At 35.9% G+C, this 13,649-nt stretch overlaps 3 protein-coding genes across 5 annotated transcripts; all 3 read right to left on the bottom strand.

Annotated features, from left to right (window-relative positions):
* Positions 1–620: 620 nt before the first annotated feature.
* On the bottom strand, positions 621–4,894 carry LOC103969272 (E3 ubiquitin-protein ligase SINAT5-like). The gene is made up of 3 exons (XM_009382766.3): positions 3,209–4,894; positions 1,346–1,732; positions 621–1,162 (listed from the first exon to the last, which is right to left on the bottom strand). Exons 1-3 carry the CDS (start codon positions 3,566–3,568, stop codon positions 809–811), a joined length of 1,101 nt encoding a protein of 366 aa, XP_009381041.3. The 5' UTR covers positions 3,569–4,894; the 3' UTR covers positions 621–808.
* Positions 4,895–5,039: 145 nt separating this feature from the next.
* LOC103969270 (protein DEFECTIVE IN MERISTEM SILENCING 3) lies at positions 5,040–9,465 on the bottom strand. Of its 3 annotated transcripts, none has more exons than XM_018820035.2 (9): positions 9,332–9,465; positions 8,087–8,189; positions 7,737–7,851; positions 7,301–7,535; positions 7,026–7,217; positions 6,593–6,913; positions 6,025–6,250; positions 5,726–5,770; positions 5,040–5,473 (listed from the first exon to the last, which is right to left on the bottom strand). In XM_018820035.2, the coding sequence occupies exons 1-8, from the start codon at positions 9,355–9,357 to the stop codon at positions 5,729–5,731; spliced, it is 1,260 nt and encodes a 419-aa protein (XP_018675580.2). In that variant the 5' UTR covers positions 9,358–9,465; the 3' UTR covers positions 5,040–5,473; positions 5,726–5,728. The 3 variants fall into 3 exon arrangements, with proteins under 3 accessions (XP_018675580.2, XP_009381037.2, XP_009381036.2); XM_009382762.3 differs by lacking the exon at positions 9,332–9,465 and adding an exon at positions 8,405–8,582; XM_009382761.3 differs by lacking the exon at positions 5,726–5,770.
* LOC135585706 (sirohydrochlorin ferrochelatase, chloroplastic-like) lies at positions 9,185–12,973 on the bottom strand. Its single transcript, XM_065130028.1, has 6 exons — positions 12,815–12,973; positions 12,280–12,515; positions 12,127–12,188; positions 11,221–11,331; positions 11,047–11,139; positions 9,185–9,509 (listed from the first exon to the last, which is right to left on the bottom strand). The coding sequence occupies exons 1-6, from the start codon at positions 12,856–12,858 to the stop codon at positions 9,402–9,404; spliced, it is 654 nt and encodes a 217-aa protein (XP_064986100.1). The 5' UTR covers positions 12,859–12,973; the 3' UTR covers positions 9,185–9,401.
* Positions 12,974–13,649: the final 676 nt, after the last annotated feature.

Raw genomic sequence — 13,649 nt, 5'->3', positions numbered from 1 at the left:
CATGATTAGAAATGATTAAGTTAAACCTTTTATAGGAATGTTAACCACTGTGAAGTATGTGGACGATTTTTCAAATTACAAATTACAAATCATGATATTTTACTTTACAAAATTATAGATTTATTCCGCCAAGAAGTATGAAATTACATGTATGCCATTTACTTAAATCTTTTTTAGTAAAAGCTTTTAATTTATATGATAATTTAAAAAATAAAAATATTATATTATATTAAATCTTTTGTGTTAATATTAATCATTGTGACGTATTTGGAGGAATTTAATGAATACATAAATATGCTGTATTAAAAAATAATAAATATTTGACGTTTCCCGATTATATGGATTTTTCTTTATCGGGAGGGGAGGGATTTTCTACAGCGGTACTTTTAAATTTGAACTTTACAATTCTGGCAGCAAGGATGGGCCCGCTCCCATTTTCTTGCCGGGCCCACTAGAATTGGCCAATCACCAAGCGGATTAGTACAACTATATAAAGCATCTTTCTTGATCACAGAAAGATACTACAATATAAAGAAGAGAAAACTTCATCCAAAGAAACTACAATTCTGCATCGATATTACTCTTTCCCACAACACAGCAACTCTATCAAACCATGACATAAATCTATTTTAATTGGATAATATATATGCTACATTAAGTATGTGATGTAATAAACACTATAAAGAAGGCTAAGAAAAAAAAGAGCTGATAGAACTGCTTGTTGATCAGTAATATCACACAAGCAGTAACCAACAGCAAAGAGTTGATCTAATCACAGACCCAAGAGCAACAAGTCTCAGTGAAACAGTCAGAGAGTTACTGAAGACAGTCCAGTATCAGAATGCCGCTCTTCCTTCCATATGCGGCCCGTCACTCGCAGCTTTAGATCCTTCTTATTCCCGGAGAAGAAGATTGCCATGTTCCTCGAGATTATCAGGCCATCATGGCTATCCCGAACTTCTTGGTGGCTGTCACGGATGCTACGGGGGATACCTTCCCATGTGAGCTTCCTGCCATTCGAACCAACCTCGAGTCTGTATCTATAGTTATGTGCTTCATTTTCGTCGCCCATGAATTGGAGAAATACTATGTAAACCGGAGCCATCCCAAGCTGAAATTCCTCGAAGTGCATACAAAAGTGCTGCTCGAAACAGTGGAATATCTGCAAAATGTCCAAGGGAATTGCGACTCACCAATGTATATCATTCAGTGAATTTTTAACTATATAGAGTTCTGGCAAAAATTGTGCAAAAAAATAACAATAATAGTAACAACGACAATAGTTGGAATCTACTCCTGCAAGAAACAATAGCAAGGAGCCGAGGTTGGGGATGCAGATACTTACTGTTAACATCCAGGTAGCATTTTCCACCTCTCGCGGATTCGGCTTCACATATCTATGGTTGAATGTGCACCCAGTATGCGTGTCCACCTTGTGATCATCCCTTAAATGTGCAACAAGGAAAGGAATATTCCCCTCCACAAAGCACTCCCAACCAGCATACGGGCAGTTGTATGGTCTGAAGTTGCACTGTGCTTCGTGTTTAAGCTTGTTGTAGTACGGGAAGATTTCTGGACACCCCATCGAAAGGTACTTGCAAGGAAGCTCAAAAAATTCGGCTACCTTCTCTAAAGCTAAACACCTAATGTCTCCAAGCTCTTGTCTACAAGTAGGGCATTGGTCCTGAACCCTTGGCTTGCAGGATGAACAAAGAGTATGTCCATTGCGGCACTGCAAAAAGCCTGGCTAATCAGAACTACGATAATGATTAAACTTATAAAGCAATCTATGGCATTAACAAGCATCTCAAATGTAGGTAGCTTTATATTTTTTTACTAAACACAAGAACCAACAAGCTATAAACGGCAACAGCTGATTCGTCATGCAGTAAGCTGGTCATGAACACATGCTATGCATGAGAAGCAGTGAAGTCAATTACATTCCATTTATACATTTTCTAGAATGCAGCTGATTATTGATATATCCATAAACTTGGTGAATCAAATTACGATTAGTATCTAGGAGAGGCAGAAGGTACCTATTATAAGAAACAATAGAAAAAACAGAGGGCTTCAGGTTTGACTATTGATATTCAAATAGAGGAAAAAGTATAATGTAGTCAACCTCAAATAGTTGGGCAGTTGACATCATTAAAAGCTGTGATTGATTGTCGAACTTCTACACCTACTTTATTAACTTCTGTAACTTCATACATCAGTCTAACATCCTCATCTCTGCGATTCTTAGACATATAAACTATTTCCAAATGGTCCCATATTCAAATCATAAATCATAACTATCTTTATAATCATCTTACAAAGTAGGTTAATGGTCATAAAACTCCAGGCTGTTTCACATCTGCCTCCTGGTATGAACCGTTCTACAACTCATTGAACCGACGCAATACTACCAAAACTCACTAATGGTGTAATTTGTGTGCTTTGTTTTGCTAAACTTGACTGCTCTACGATAAAGTGACAGACATACCAAGGGGAAAAGAGGAAATTCAATCCCTTAGACATGTCATTCTCAAAAATCCACAAATTATATTCCGATTCCTTCTTTGTTACATTCTTTCACCACATCAAAGCTCAAAGAATAAGCATATCAGTCGACTAGAGATGAGTAACCAATAAAGGAAATAGCTCACAATTTTTTTGGGGGAATAAAGCAACACATCACTTCATCACATGTCATAGTCACTCTTAAACTGGTCCCGATTAGCCAAAGGCCAAACACATGGTACTAACAGATGGAATAAATGAACACTCGACTTTTAGAAGACCAAGCAAGATATTCGATCTGGTATTGGAAATCATGAATTAGAATAGAAAGTTCATATCACATAGAACACTGCTAGATGCAATGACATAATGATGTTACCCAACCAAGAATCCACCCATTGTCAATTCTCATAGCAAACAAAAGTATCCTTTGACACACACCAAAGTTAAGTTCGGGCCTTTAGGCCACTGACATCGCCAATCACATAAGATGATCTTTAGATGACAAAAAAGAAATCATCGAGCACAGAATAGTTTCAGAGGACACCAACATGCAAGAAATATCATGGTTTTTGCTTCGACATCGAAGATGTGACCGAATGCTGCAATTCAATTCGAGAAACGAACACAAGAAATCACGGGAAGGAATCTAATAACGGGGTGGAACAGAAAATCCAGAAAAAGGCAGAAAAAAGGAACGAACCTGATGGATCGGAGGGTACATCGTGTTGGTGCAAACGGGGCACTCCAGCAACTCATTCACTCTACTATTCGATGTGATCTGCGTCGCCGGCAGACCACTACCACCACCAGCCGCGTCGTCTCCGGCGCCTGGCGGCTTCAAGGAGTTGGGGACGAGGGCAACCTCCTCTCCGTCCAACATGTCAACGGAGAGCGACATGCACTCGAGGGACCGGAGAAGTGTCCAGGTAGACGCCTTTTCTCCTCCTCCGCCGCCCGGCGAGCCGTGGGAAGGGTCGTATGGCAAAGGGGAGGAGAAGGAATACATACATAAAGGAATCAAAGAAAAGAGAGACGTAATGGGATTAGGATTTAGAAGCATTAACTGACATGCCTATAAACCGTTCAAAAGAATCCAAACATTAGACGAACTTCGCACGTGGATTTCTCGTCTCTAAAATTCTCTTTTAGATTTGCTATATTTTTACGTCTCTTTGTTGGAAACGTAATTATTTCTATAAGGAATTGAGAAATATTTTTGTTAGAAAAATAAAGAACGGAAACAACCTAACTTTTCCTTTTTTATATTTCAACAACTCAATTATCCTAAATAAGTGAATAATATTATTATTGTTTTGTGGAAGCACCCTTCATTATAAAAAACAAAAATCTTTTGTAGAAGAATTAATATTTCTCCGTTGAAGGGGAAAAAATGAATTTGGTAACAACTCACACATAATTCATCTACCACTGGCTCGCTATACAAGAAATATGGATAAATGATTACTTACAATGAAATTACGAAAATGGTTGAATCGGAAGGCAAATTAAATGGCATTTCTCAATCAATGAATCTAAATATTTCCAAAATTAAAATCTAAATATATATGAGAATAAATAAAAAAAAAATATCAGAGATTAAATATCTCAAGTGCTAAAAATATACAAGTGAGAATAAGATAATTATGAGTTTGGAAAAAAAAATACTTCTCTGAAAATAGAATCGTTAGAAGCTACGTTGATGTTATGATAGTCATCATCAATTCAATCAGGAATCAAATAACTTCAAAGAAAAAAAATAAATAAAAGGAGAATCCAACATCAAGTTGAAGTAGCAGAACGAGACGGCAGGTCATGGCAATCAGGAGGCATTTGTGTGCAGAAACCGAACCCGGACATGACAAAGATGCAATTGTTGCCACTTTAGTCTAAATTTATTAGGATGTGTGCCGTGCCACTTACCATTCAAGTGCACAAACAACAGGCAGCAATTTAATCCTCATTGGAGTTGCAACAATTCCAGGCATTCAGAATTAGGGTTAGAAAAGATATTCTAATTATGCTCATTTTAAATTGCAGAAAACACACTGTTTGAAATCAAATGCAGGCACAAGTAAATCGAAATATATGACATACATGCATCAAGTGATACCACAACAGTAAAAAAGTTCATTGAGAAACATGATGCATATCAGAAATTGAATTGGATATCTCTATACAATGTAATGTTTGTGGATGACACATTGCTATCTGTGTGGTTGACATATGGATAATCATATGAATGACGCAAAAATCATGTATACAGATTCTTTTACCCACACAAGTTTGTGGCATACGATTTAATGAATACAACCCGGAGGAAACGAGGCTTCGAATCTAATTGCCATTGTGAATCACAAATCAGAAAAAAAAAAAAAAAAAAAACATTATGGTTAAGTGACTAATGTTGATTATCATCATAATTGTAGTCCGTAGGAACAAATGTCGATTGTCCATTTACATTGTTTTTTTCCAATGTTGTATACTCTTTCCACCATTAACAATATATGTAAACAGCTTTGCTGCCAAGTTCATATCACAACCAACAACCATCAAGTTCCATTAAAAGTGCTTTGAGGTAGAAAAAGCAACACAGCCTGTATGAGGTGTGACATTAAAGATTCAAGTTGCTGGCCAAAGAAAAATGACTCAAGTTGCTAGAAACAAAGAATTCTTAAAATTGCCAGAAATAAAAAAAAAATTGGCCACTACATTATTCTTTTTCATGCTCAGACATGACAATTAGAGCCTTGCCATGAGATACCAAAGTCTTTTAAGCATCATTGTGTTCCAAGTGCATTCTCCCAGTTTGAGAAAAGCTTTTTCAAGTTGGTCTGAAACATGCTTACCTTGAGAGCTTGCGAATACATTGACTTGCATTTCAGTAGCTGTATTAATTTTAACTTGCCAAATGTTCCACACGGATACTCACCTCATATGAAACTACTCAGGACCACCTTTGACGACCCTGAAATTGCAAATACGCTTGGAAACATCAGTACACCTGGATACACAAACCCTTGCTTCCTAGGAAAGGTCAGTAAACTACAAACATGTCCTCAATAAGCAACTAAATTGAGACCCAAAACAGGCAGACATACAGAAAGAAACATAAGGAAAGAAATCTAAGTTAAAACTACAAATGACAATTTTATTATGACACCCTATGATAAAAATACTTGCAAACAATCAATCAATCACTAATGTCAAAGCAACTCACAATTTAATTATTTCTTTGCCACTCACCAAAATTATCACCCAATTTCTGTAAAAACATCAAATTTGTGATTAATTGTTACAAGATAGTACACTATAAAGCAAAGGTATCAAACCTCATATAAATAAAAGAATTAAGTTCAAAATCTTGTGATGAATCCTAAGCTCTATTGAGAGAAAGAGAGAGTTGATCTGAAACAATAATCGACTGAAAGAATTTCATAGAGTTGGAATCCACTGACCTAAAAAAATCTTAACAATGTCTCTTGAACCTTATACAATGACAAAGTAAAGAAGGGGTACCTGTTGCAAAATTTGTGCAGTCTCTCTGAGGTACTTGACATACTCTTCTTTTTTGGTGCTGAACATCGTCTTCACATGGTTTAGCAGTGTTTCTTCTCTTTGCATGTCTTCAAGAAGCCTTTCTTTCTGCCATCTCATAAGCTTGAGCTGCTCCTCAATCTCAAGTACATCTGTGGGTAGTCTTGATATTCCAGAGCTTATTGGAAATATTACCTCAATACAGTTCCTATTCCATCAATTATCAAGATTTAGTTTATATAAAATAACCTTAACGAGTAAAAGATAAGGTATCAGCTTGCAAACCAAACACTGATAAGATTTATTATCATTTCTTATGGTATGTTTTCATGACATAAGAGGACTAGAATAGCATATCTTATATGTACTAATATTAAGGACCGGGAATGTGAACTAAATTTCCCTGTATTATGAGATTGAACACTGACGAGATCATCTAACAGTCATTGAGGAAAGAGAATTATTTTCTAAAGCAACGTGCTTCAATTTTGTGCATAATTGATGAGAAAAACACCAAAAGTATCAGCCTGCACTGAACAATATCTATTACCTGCCACCAAGGTAAAACAAACCACTGCTTTTCATTATGCCCCCATCTAAAGAGATGGCACCTTCACTTAAAAAAGGCAAAGCACGTAGCATATCAGATCTAGTTTTATACACTTGCAAGCGAGAAAACAAGTTATAAAACAGAGTCTCTCGAAGTCCATGCCCACTAGCTGTGATACAAGATAAGTGCATATGGTCCACATCAATCATATTGACAGCAAAGTCTATAAATCCGGGTGGAGGATCCCCGTTAGGTAACCTTGGCTTCAATAAAACAAGTCTTCTTTGAGGATCTTCAGGCACAAATCCACCAATATATGGTCTGCAAAAAGAGAAAAGTAAATGGTAATCTGAACGACATGTGACTCCTTGTGCACCGGTCTTAACCACACGAGCAAGAAGGTTTCATTGAAAAGAAATTCACAAATTCACACCTTAAATTCTCAATACAAAAGACGAGATATCTCCCATCTAGATGCCTCCCAATAGCCTTGCCAATTCCATGAAGACCGTAACTTTTGTCAATCATGCCTTCCTTATCATACTTCTCAAGCTCTTTAACACCTTCATATGTCTTGCAAACAATAGCCAACATGTTTTCAGGTCCCAAGTAATCTGACAAAACCCTGTTTATCAAAGGTACAGTAGAACATGGTGTCATTATCAACAGAAAGAAAATGAACCAGGACATCAACTCAAGTTACTCAACCTGCTAAGGTTGACATCATTTACTTTCCCAAGTGTCGCTACGATGCCCAGCACATCCTTGGTCAACGGTAACTTCGATGCTTGTACTGCATGATAAACTTTCAACTGACATATAATGCCAGCTGCAGTTTGCTCCTGCTTTAGTATGTTTTCAATTGTCTGCTTCTCAGTGTTTGCGGCAGAAAAGTCATTGTTGTCCACAGCTCCAGCTGACGAATGATACTTTCCAAGATTAACTGTAGAAATTTACTATGTTAGAAGACAAAATTAATAGGATCAACTGATATGCAATATAATAATACAGTCATGCATATAATAACAGATATTGCGCTTATTAGAATATCAAAGAATCAAAATAAGATAATAATTTTGGCAGACTAATTACTTTTCTGGTTTTGGTGTTAAAAAAGTGAGGGAAAAATAGATTTCTACTCAACCTTGCATATCAAGAATGGACTCATCGATGCTGTTCACCTGAGCCTTAAGAAATTTCAGGTTGTCCTCATGATGTTTAATTTTCAGTCCCAGCTTTTGTAACTCATCTTCGAGCTTCTAAAATATTGCAAATAACAAACACAACATTTCAGATCCCAATGTACGAACGAACATACAGAGCAAACCACAGAAGCTTGACTGTGTCATCAAATCACATGAAACTATCAAAAACGTAAACCAAAACCACCATGAACAGTCAAACTAATCACAACTATCAGATGGAACACTGAGAAATGGCCATGTGACAAGCCGCAGAGCACACCAAGGATTCAGAAACGTATGTTGTGCCAACCTGAGAATGGCTCTTTATGAAGTCCACGTCAGGGATCTCACCATCACGCATTTCTTTCTGCGGCATCCGATGCCCCAATACCCAGATCCACCAGCAGATGTTTCTGAAGAGAAACAAGACATGAACTCATGTTAGAGCATAAGAACACCGAGCACTCCTAGGTCGAAGAGGAGCAGCCGCACCGCGGCGACAAGGTTTCATTCCCCAAATCGATGGCACAAAGATTTCACATATCAAGGATTGAGATCACCAGAAACCCTAAATAAGTTGATAGATTTCAATTTTGTCGTAAAAATTTCGAGAATAGCATACACCGACCTTAAGGATCCCTATTTGTCCTTGTCGAAGGCAATAAGAATTCGCGCGGGTCTGTAGACCTCAAATCTCGCGGCAAGCAGGCCTAGGCACCGATCGGAGGAAACGCACAGGAACTCACTCCAGGGAAGAGGCGACGGAGATCGAACAGGTAGCGGCAGATGTGCCATTTGAATTGGGGCCAATGGTCCCGGGATATATATATATATATATATATATATATATATATATATATATATATATATATATATATATGCTCTTTTCGTTTCGGGTGCGTGAGACCGTAAACGGGTTCGGGGAAGCGGCAAGCGGACACAGTGACCCCAGAGATATATATATATATATATATATATATATATATAAATAAAAATAAAAATATATTATAAAAATAAAAAAATATATTATAAAGATTTTAAATACATTTAATAATAAATAAAACATTAAAGTATTTCATATTCAAATAATCTAATTAGTAAATTGAGTCGATTCCCTTTAAGAAGAGTGGATTTGTAACTTTTTTTTTCTTTCTAGGAAAATGATAAATAATATTTATTTCTTAAAAGAACTACCTGCAACTCCAAGTGAGGGTTTTTTTTTTCTTTTTTGGAGTGGAACCATTTGTAATTGGTCAAAAGGCAAGTTTGAAGTCCTAAAATAATTTAGTAAATTAATGAAAAGTTTTTAAAAAATAAAAGTTCATAAAATCTTTGAAACAGATTATTTCTTTTAGATGTCCAAAGTTTCTACAGAAAGAAGAGATTGAACCCATATGCACATTGGAGATTGTGACTTAACACTATATTGCTGCATTTTGTTGGTGACGGGCTTCATAATAACATTTACCAATGGATGTCATGTACATCATGTGAACTTGGTGTTGTCTACAGAAAAAATACCACTTGATATCCAAAAAATTGACAATATACATACCTCACGAGGTAAAAGAAACAAGCCATTCGATATTAATTGTATGCTTTTCACTGGTTTTGAAATGTATTTGTCATGGTTGGTATAGACGACACTTTCCTGTTCCAGTACATACAGAACACTCATCTGCATCACCGGCTACATGGGTCAAACAGTGTTTAATCCGATCATTCATGACATCCTGCACAGCAAATATTGTCGGCCGAGTTATCAACTTTAAAAGAGATTTCTAGTAGGATAGAACATAAAATGACATCTTGATAAAACTGAATTTTGGCACTTCGTGAGAACCCAATAATAAACACACAAGGCTTGTTTTGTAAAGAATAAAAAGAAATTAATCACAAACTGGAACATGATGTCCATGAGACCATCCGGTACCCGCAATAAAGATAAACGAGAATGCAGGCATTCGAACAATAACACATGCATGAAGCTGATCTGACCAGCACATCATGGTTGAAGGTTGACTTGAGTGGAACCAAAACAAAGTTGCAAGACGACTGAAGGGAGACATTTTGATACGTACCATGAAAATAAACAAAAACAAGTTCTAGACATTCATACTGGTTACAAATTACTAATGACAAAATGATTAGCATATTATAATGCCTTATATCAATCATGATACCTCATTCTTAATGTTTGCCTAAGCTTAATACTGTAGTATATCACAACTACAATATGATATCATACTGAGAGATATGTTACACCACTTTGCTTGGTGCAAAGCAGGCCATCTACACTTGATGGTGCAATTCATCCACATGATCATGGAGAACATAGCCCTTATTACTCCGGACACACCGATCTGACCGTAAAAGAGGTTATGATCTGTCCTCTCTTTTTATGTGGTTGTTTAAAGGCTGTACATATCTGTGTATTTCAATCATTTTTTTCCTGAGATGGATCACATGTTTCCCTGGTCATGACCCTGAATACCTCATGAGTTGATACCTCAAAACCGCAACTGGCCTTTGGCGAAGGCTGCATTCTACAAGGAAAGAATGAGGAAGCCGACTCTCTTTAATCCTTTTCTGTCAATGCTATTTCAAGTATAATTATCAAACAGAATAGACAACCCTAGGCTATGGACCTCTCATCAATGTAGACTGGGGAAAGAACTGGTGCATGGTACAGGATTGACACTTTCAAGGTTATCCTGTATAACTATCAATTGCAAATTTGAATCAAGGTTATGAAATTAATAGAAGTCATTGGAGAAGCTACTTTAAATTGTTTGAGGCAACAGTGACTTGTCCCATCTCACGAGGAAATACCCATCCCATGATCCTTGGTCTCGATCATGCACTAGTTTTGTCGGGGCACAATCGAGCAGATTATTACAACTCAGCTCTTTGATAGATACCAGCTTTCCCATTGGATGAACTGATAGCTGCTTCTATTAAAATGATTTTTATTCTATATAATGTTGAAAAAGTCAATTGTCAGAATGTCCTCGAGAGGTCCTAGAATCTGGATTGACCAAAAAATCCAATCAACTGTTGTTAATTTCCAAATACCATGTGTGATGTGACATCAACACCTGGCTCTTTCTCTTCTTGCATTGTCAGCACCATGATGATTTGGTTTATCAATATTTCAAGTATATGATATGTCACCTGTGTATTGATGGACCTACCCAAGTATTCATGCTGATGCAAATAACAACAACAATGTACATGTAAATGCAAAGAGAAGATGAGGAAATCTCATACCACCATGAGTTCATGCAGACCAAGAGGTGCTGTTATGATATAGGATATGCCTGAGTGCTCTTTGGATGCATCAGCTACTAAAGCAGGGATATCCTAGGGAACAACAGTAAAGATTTATTTTCTTTTGCAGGTTTATTAGCAAGACAATGAGCAAACTATGTGTACCGAGCATACCTGCAGCCAATGTCGTCCTGGGGAAAGAAAAAATGGACTGATGATAACACGCTTGGCTCCTTTTTGCATGCATAGTCTAAATGCATCGTTGATTGATGGCTTGGCCAATTCCTAGTTTTTCAAACAGATATTAGTTCAGCCATTTCCTATGCAACTATCGAGAATAGCAGAGAATTAACTAATGAACATACTCTGACTAAGAAAATATACATTCTTCAGTATATATTTGATTCAAGCTTGATGAAAAAAAACAAAATAACTAATCCAGTTCTACTCTTATTAGATCATCAATATAAAAACTTTGAAAAAGAAAACTTTAACAGTAAAAGAATTAAAAAAGTTGAGAGCTAAGAAAATGCAGATGGCTCTGTAAAGTAAGCATCTCAAAATTTTCCAGTTTTACATCCATCAGGAGTGAAGCAATCTCAGATATGTGAATCGTTTCCATCATGCTTGATGAAGCAACTACAGGCATGCAAGCCCATCTTGTTAAAAAACATGCTTTAGAGGCACATTTAGAAAAAAACAACAAAAGTTTGACAGAGATTAATTCACAATATAAAGCTACCATATTTCATGTTGATAACTTCATTAGTAGCCTAGATATCACAAGTTTTACATCAATTAAAACAACTTGAAGGTATATATTGTTCATGGCCGAAAAGCTTAATAGAGGGCCCTTTATTCTACGTATTATTTGCTACATTTTCTAAAAGACCTCATAATGATGCATTTTTATGTGTATATCAGGATCTTAACTTTCATAGAACTGGTGTCCACAGAGATAGCACTTCAAGCTTATTCTTGTTCAGTTTCATATGGGGGTGTATTGCACTATGCCAATTGGATATGGCATTGGATTGATTGTCCTCAGAATAGTTAAGCAGTAAAACAATGAGCAATTACCATATGAGCAGGCTCAACTATCTGATAACCAGTTCTAGCTTTGAACATTGCAACAAACTCGTCTGCAGAAACAGCAAATATACCATATCAGATAGGATAAAAATGGCAAAGAGGACGATAGCAGTACAAAAGATGTTAAACATTGAAGCTTACTTAGCATAAGATTAGATTCTTGCCGTCGAGATCCATGGTCAACAATAATCACAGCATCGTGCTCACCAACTTTATGCTCTACCCGGCCCCTTTCTTCATTTACGAGACTTAAACTGGAATTTGTAGGAAAGGAACTACTTTTCATCATAATCCTTTGCAACTTGACAGATATGGGAAAAGGCAGCCGATGATGAATCCTCACAGATTTCCCACTTGCACTATCAGAACGAGAAAACCTTCGGAAACAAGAAAATTGTGGATGTTAAGAGAAATGGCTTTCTCTAAAGAAATTGCAGGAGAATTTAACGCTTCACAGCTGCAAAATAATAACTTGCCAAAATCATGCCAAACAAAATCTACTAAACTCTTCAGAGAATAACAGATGCCACAAAAGATTTCCAGCACTAAACGTCATGCAAGTCACATACCATAGAGAAAAAGATGCGTCTGTGTCATATCATCAAACACTGGAAGGGCAGCGTGTAGAAACTACGAGAAGTAGCTACGATCGATGGGATTCGACGCACCGACTTACCTTGTGACCGGAAATTGAGACGGGGTTGTGGCGGAATGCATCATCCGTTGCTATTTCCCTCGCGATAAGGGTAAGCTCTCAAACACGGACCGAAGAGGAGAAGAGGGCAGATGGCGTAGGGCTTACCTCGAGGCAACGATAGCAGAGTAGGCGAGCAGAGCCCCCACACGGGACATTATTATCAAAAATAATTAATAGAATTCAGATTTATAAATAAAAATTATAAATATTCTTTTTAATGTTCTATTCTTTTATTATGAATATCCAACTAGACATTAAATTATTGAAAATCAGAATAATTACACATTATCTTATACATGCTATTAGTATCATTATTTTTATACTTAAAAATTTTATATTAAAATTTATTTTTATATTTATTATATTAATAAAAAAATATAATACTAAATAGATATAAAAATAATGGATAAAAAGATTATTTCAATATTTCTTTTATTCCCAGTAACTTTATAGATAAAAATATAATTTTAACATCTTACATATTAAAATTATTTTTTTATTATTTTATCTAATATATAGTATTTATGTTTTTTAACTGATTATGTTAAGATAGATAAAGTTATTTGTTTCACTTTGAGAATTTTTATATTTACATGATTTCTATTAAATTCTTATCATATATATTTAGAAAGTCAATCATACAATCATCGATCATGGTGAGTTTACAAGAAATTCTTATAAATATTATTATATTTATTGACATAACATGATATAAACAATCCTTGTGAATTTACATGATTTTATAATTCTCTTTCAATTCTGATTTATATTTATTGAATTTAGAAAATCAATTAATTTAGGATATTTATTCGGA

Source organism: Musa acuminata, chromosome BXJ2-10, assembly GCF_036884655.1.
Source record: "Musa acuminata AAA Group cultivar baxijiao chromosome BXJ2-10, Cavendish_Baxijiao_AAA, whole genome shotgun sequence".
NCBI lineage: Eukaryota > Viridiplantae > Streptophyta > Magnoliopsida > Zingiberales > Musaceae > Musa > Musa acuminata.
This window is presented reverse-complemented; position numbering and strand designations above follow the sequence as displayed.

Coding starts and splice junctions, on each gene's coding strand:
- LOC103969272 (XM_009382766.3), bottom strand. CDS start 3,568: ATGCTTCTAAATCCTAATCCCATTACGTCTCTCTTTTCTTTGATTCCT. Junction 1,733..3,208: donor TGTACCCTCCGATCCATCAG/GTTCGTTCCTTT, acceptor GGCTTTTTGCAG/TGCCGCAATGGACATACTCT. Junction 1,163..1,345: donor ATGCTACCTGGATGTTAACA/GTAAGTATCTGC, acceptor GACATTTTGCAG/ATATTCCACTGTTTCGAGCA.
- LOC103969270 (XM_018820035.2), bottom strand. CDS start 9,357: ATGGCTTGTTTCTTTTACCTCGTGAG. Junction 7,218..7,300: donor AATGATGTCAACCTTAGCAG/GTTGAGTAACTT, acceptor TTTGATAAACAG/GGTTTTGTCAGATTACTTGG. Junction 6,251..6,592: donor TTGTTTTACCTTGGTGGCAG/GTAATAGATATT, acceptor TTGATGGAATAG/GAACTGTATTGAGGTAATAT.
- LOC135585706 (XM_065130028.1), bottom strand. CDS start 12,858: ATGATGCATTCCGCCACAACCCCGTCTCAATTTCCGGTCACAAG. Junction 12,516..12,814: donor TCTCAATTTCCGGTCACAAG/GTAAGTCGGTGC, acceptor TTGTTTCCGAAG/GTTTTCTCGTTCTGATAGTG. Junction 9,510..11,046: donor GTCTGCATGAACTCATGGTG/GTATGAGATTTC, acceptor TTTGCTGTGCAG/GATGTCATGAATGATCGGAT.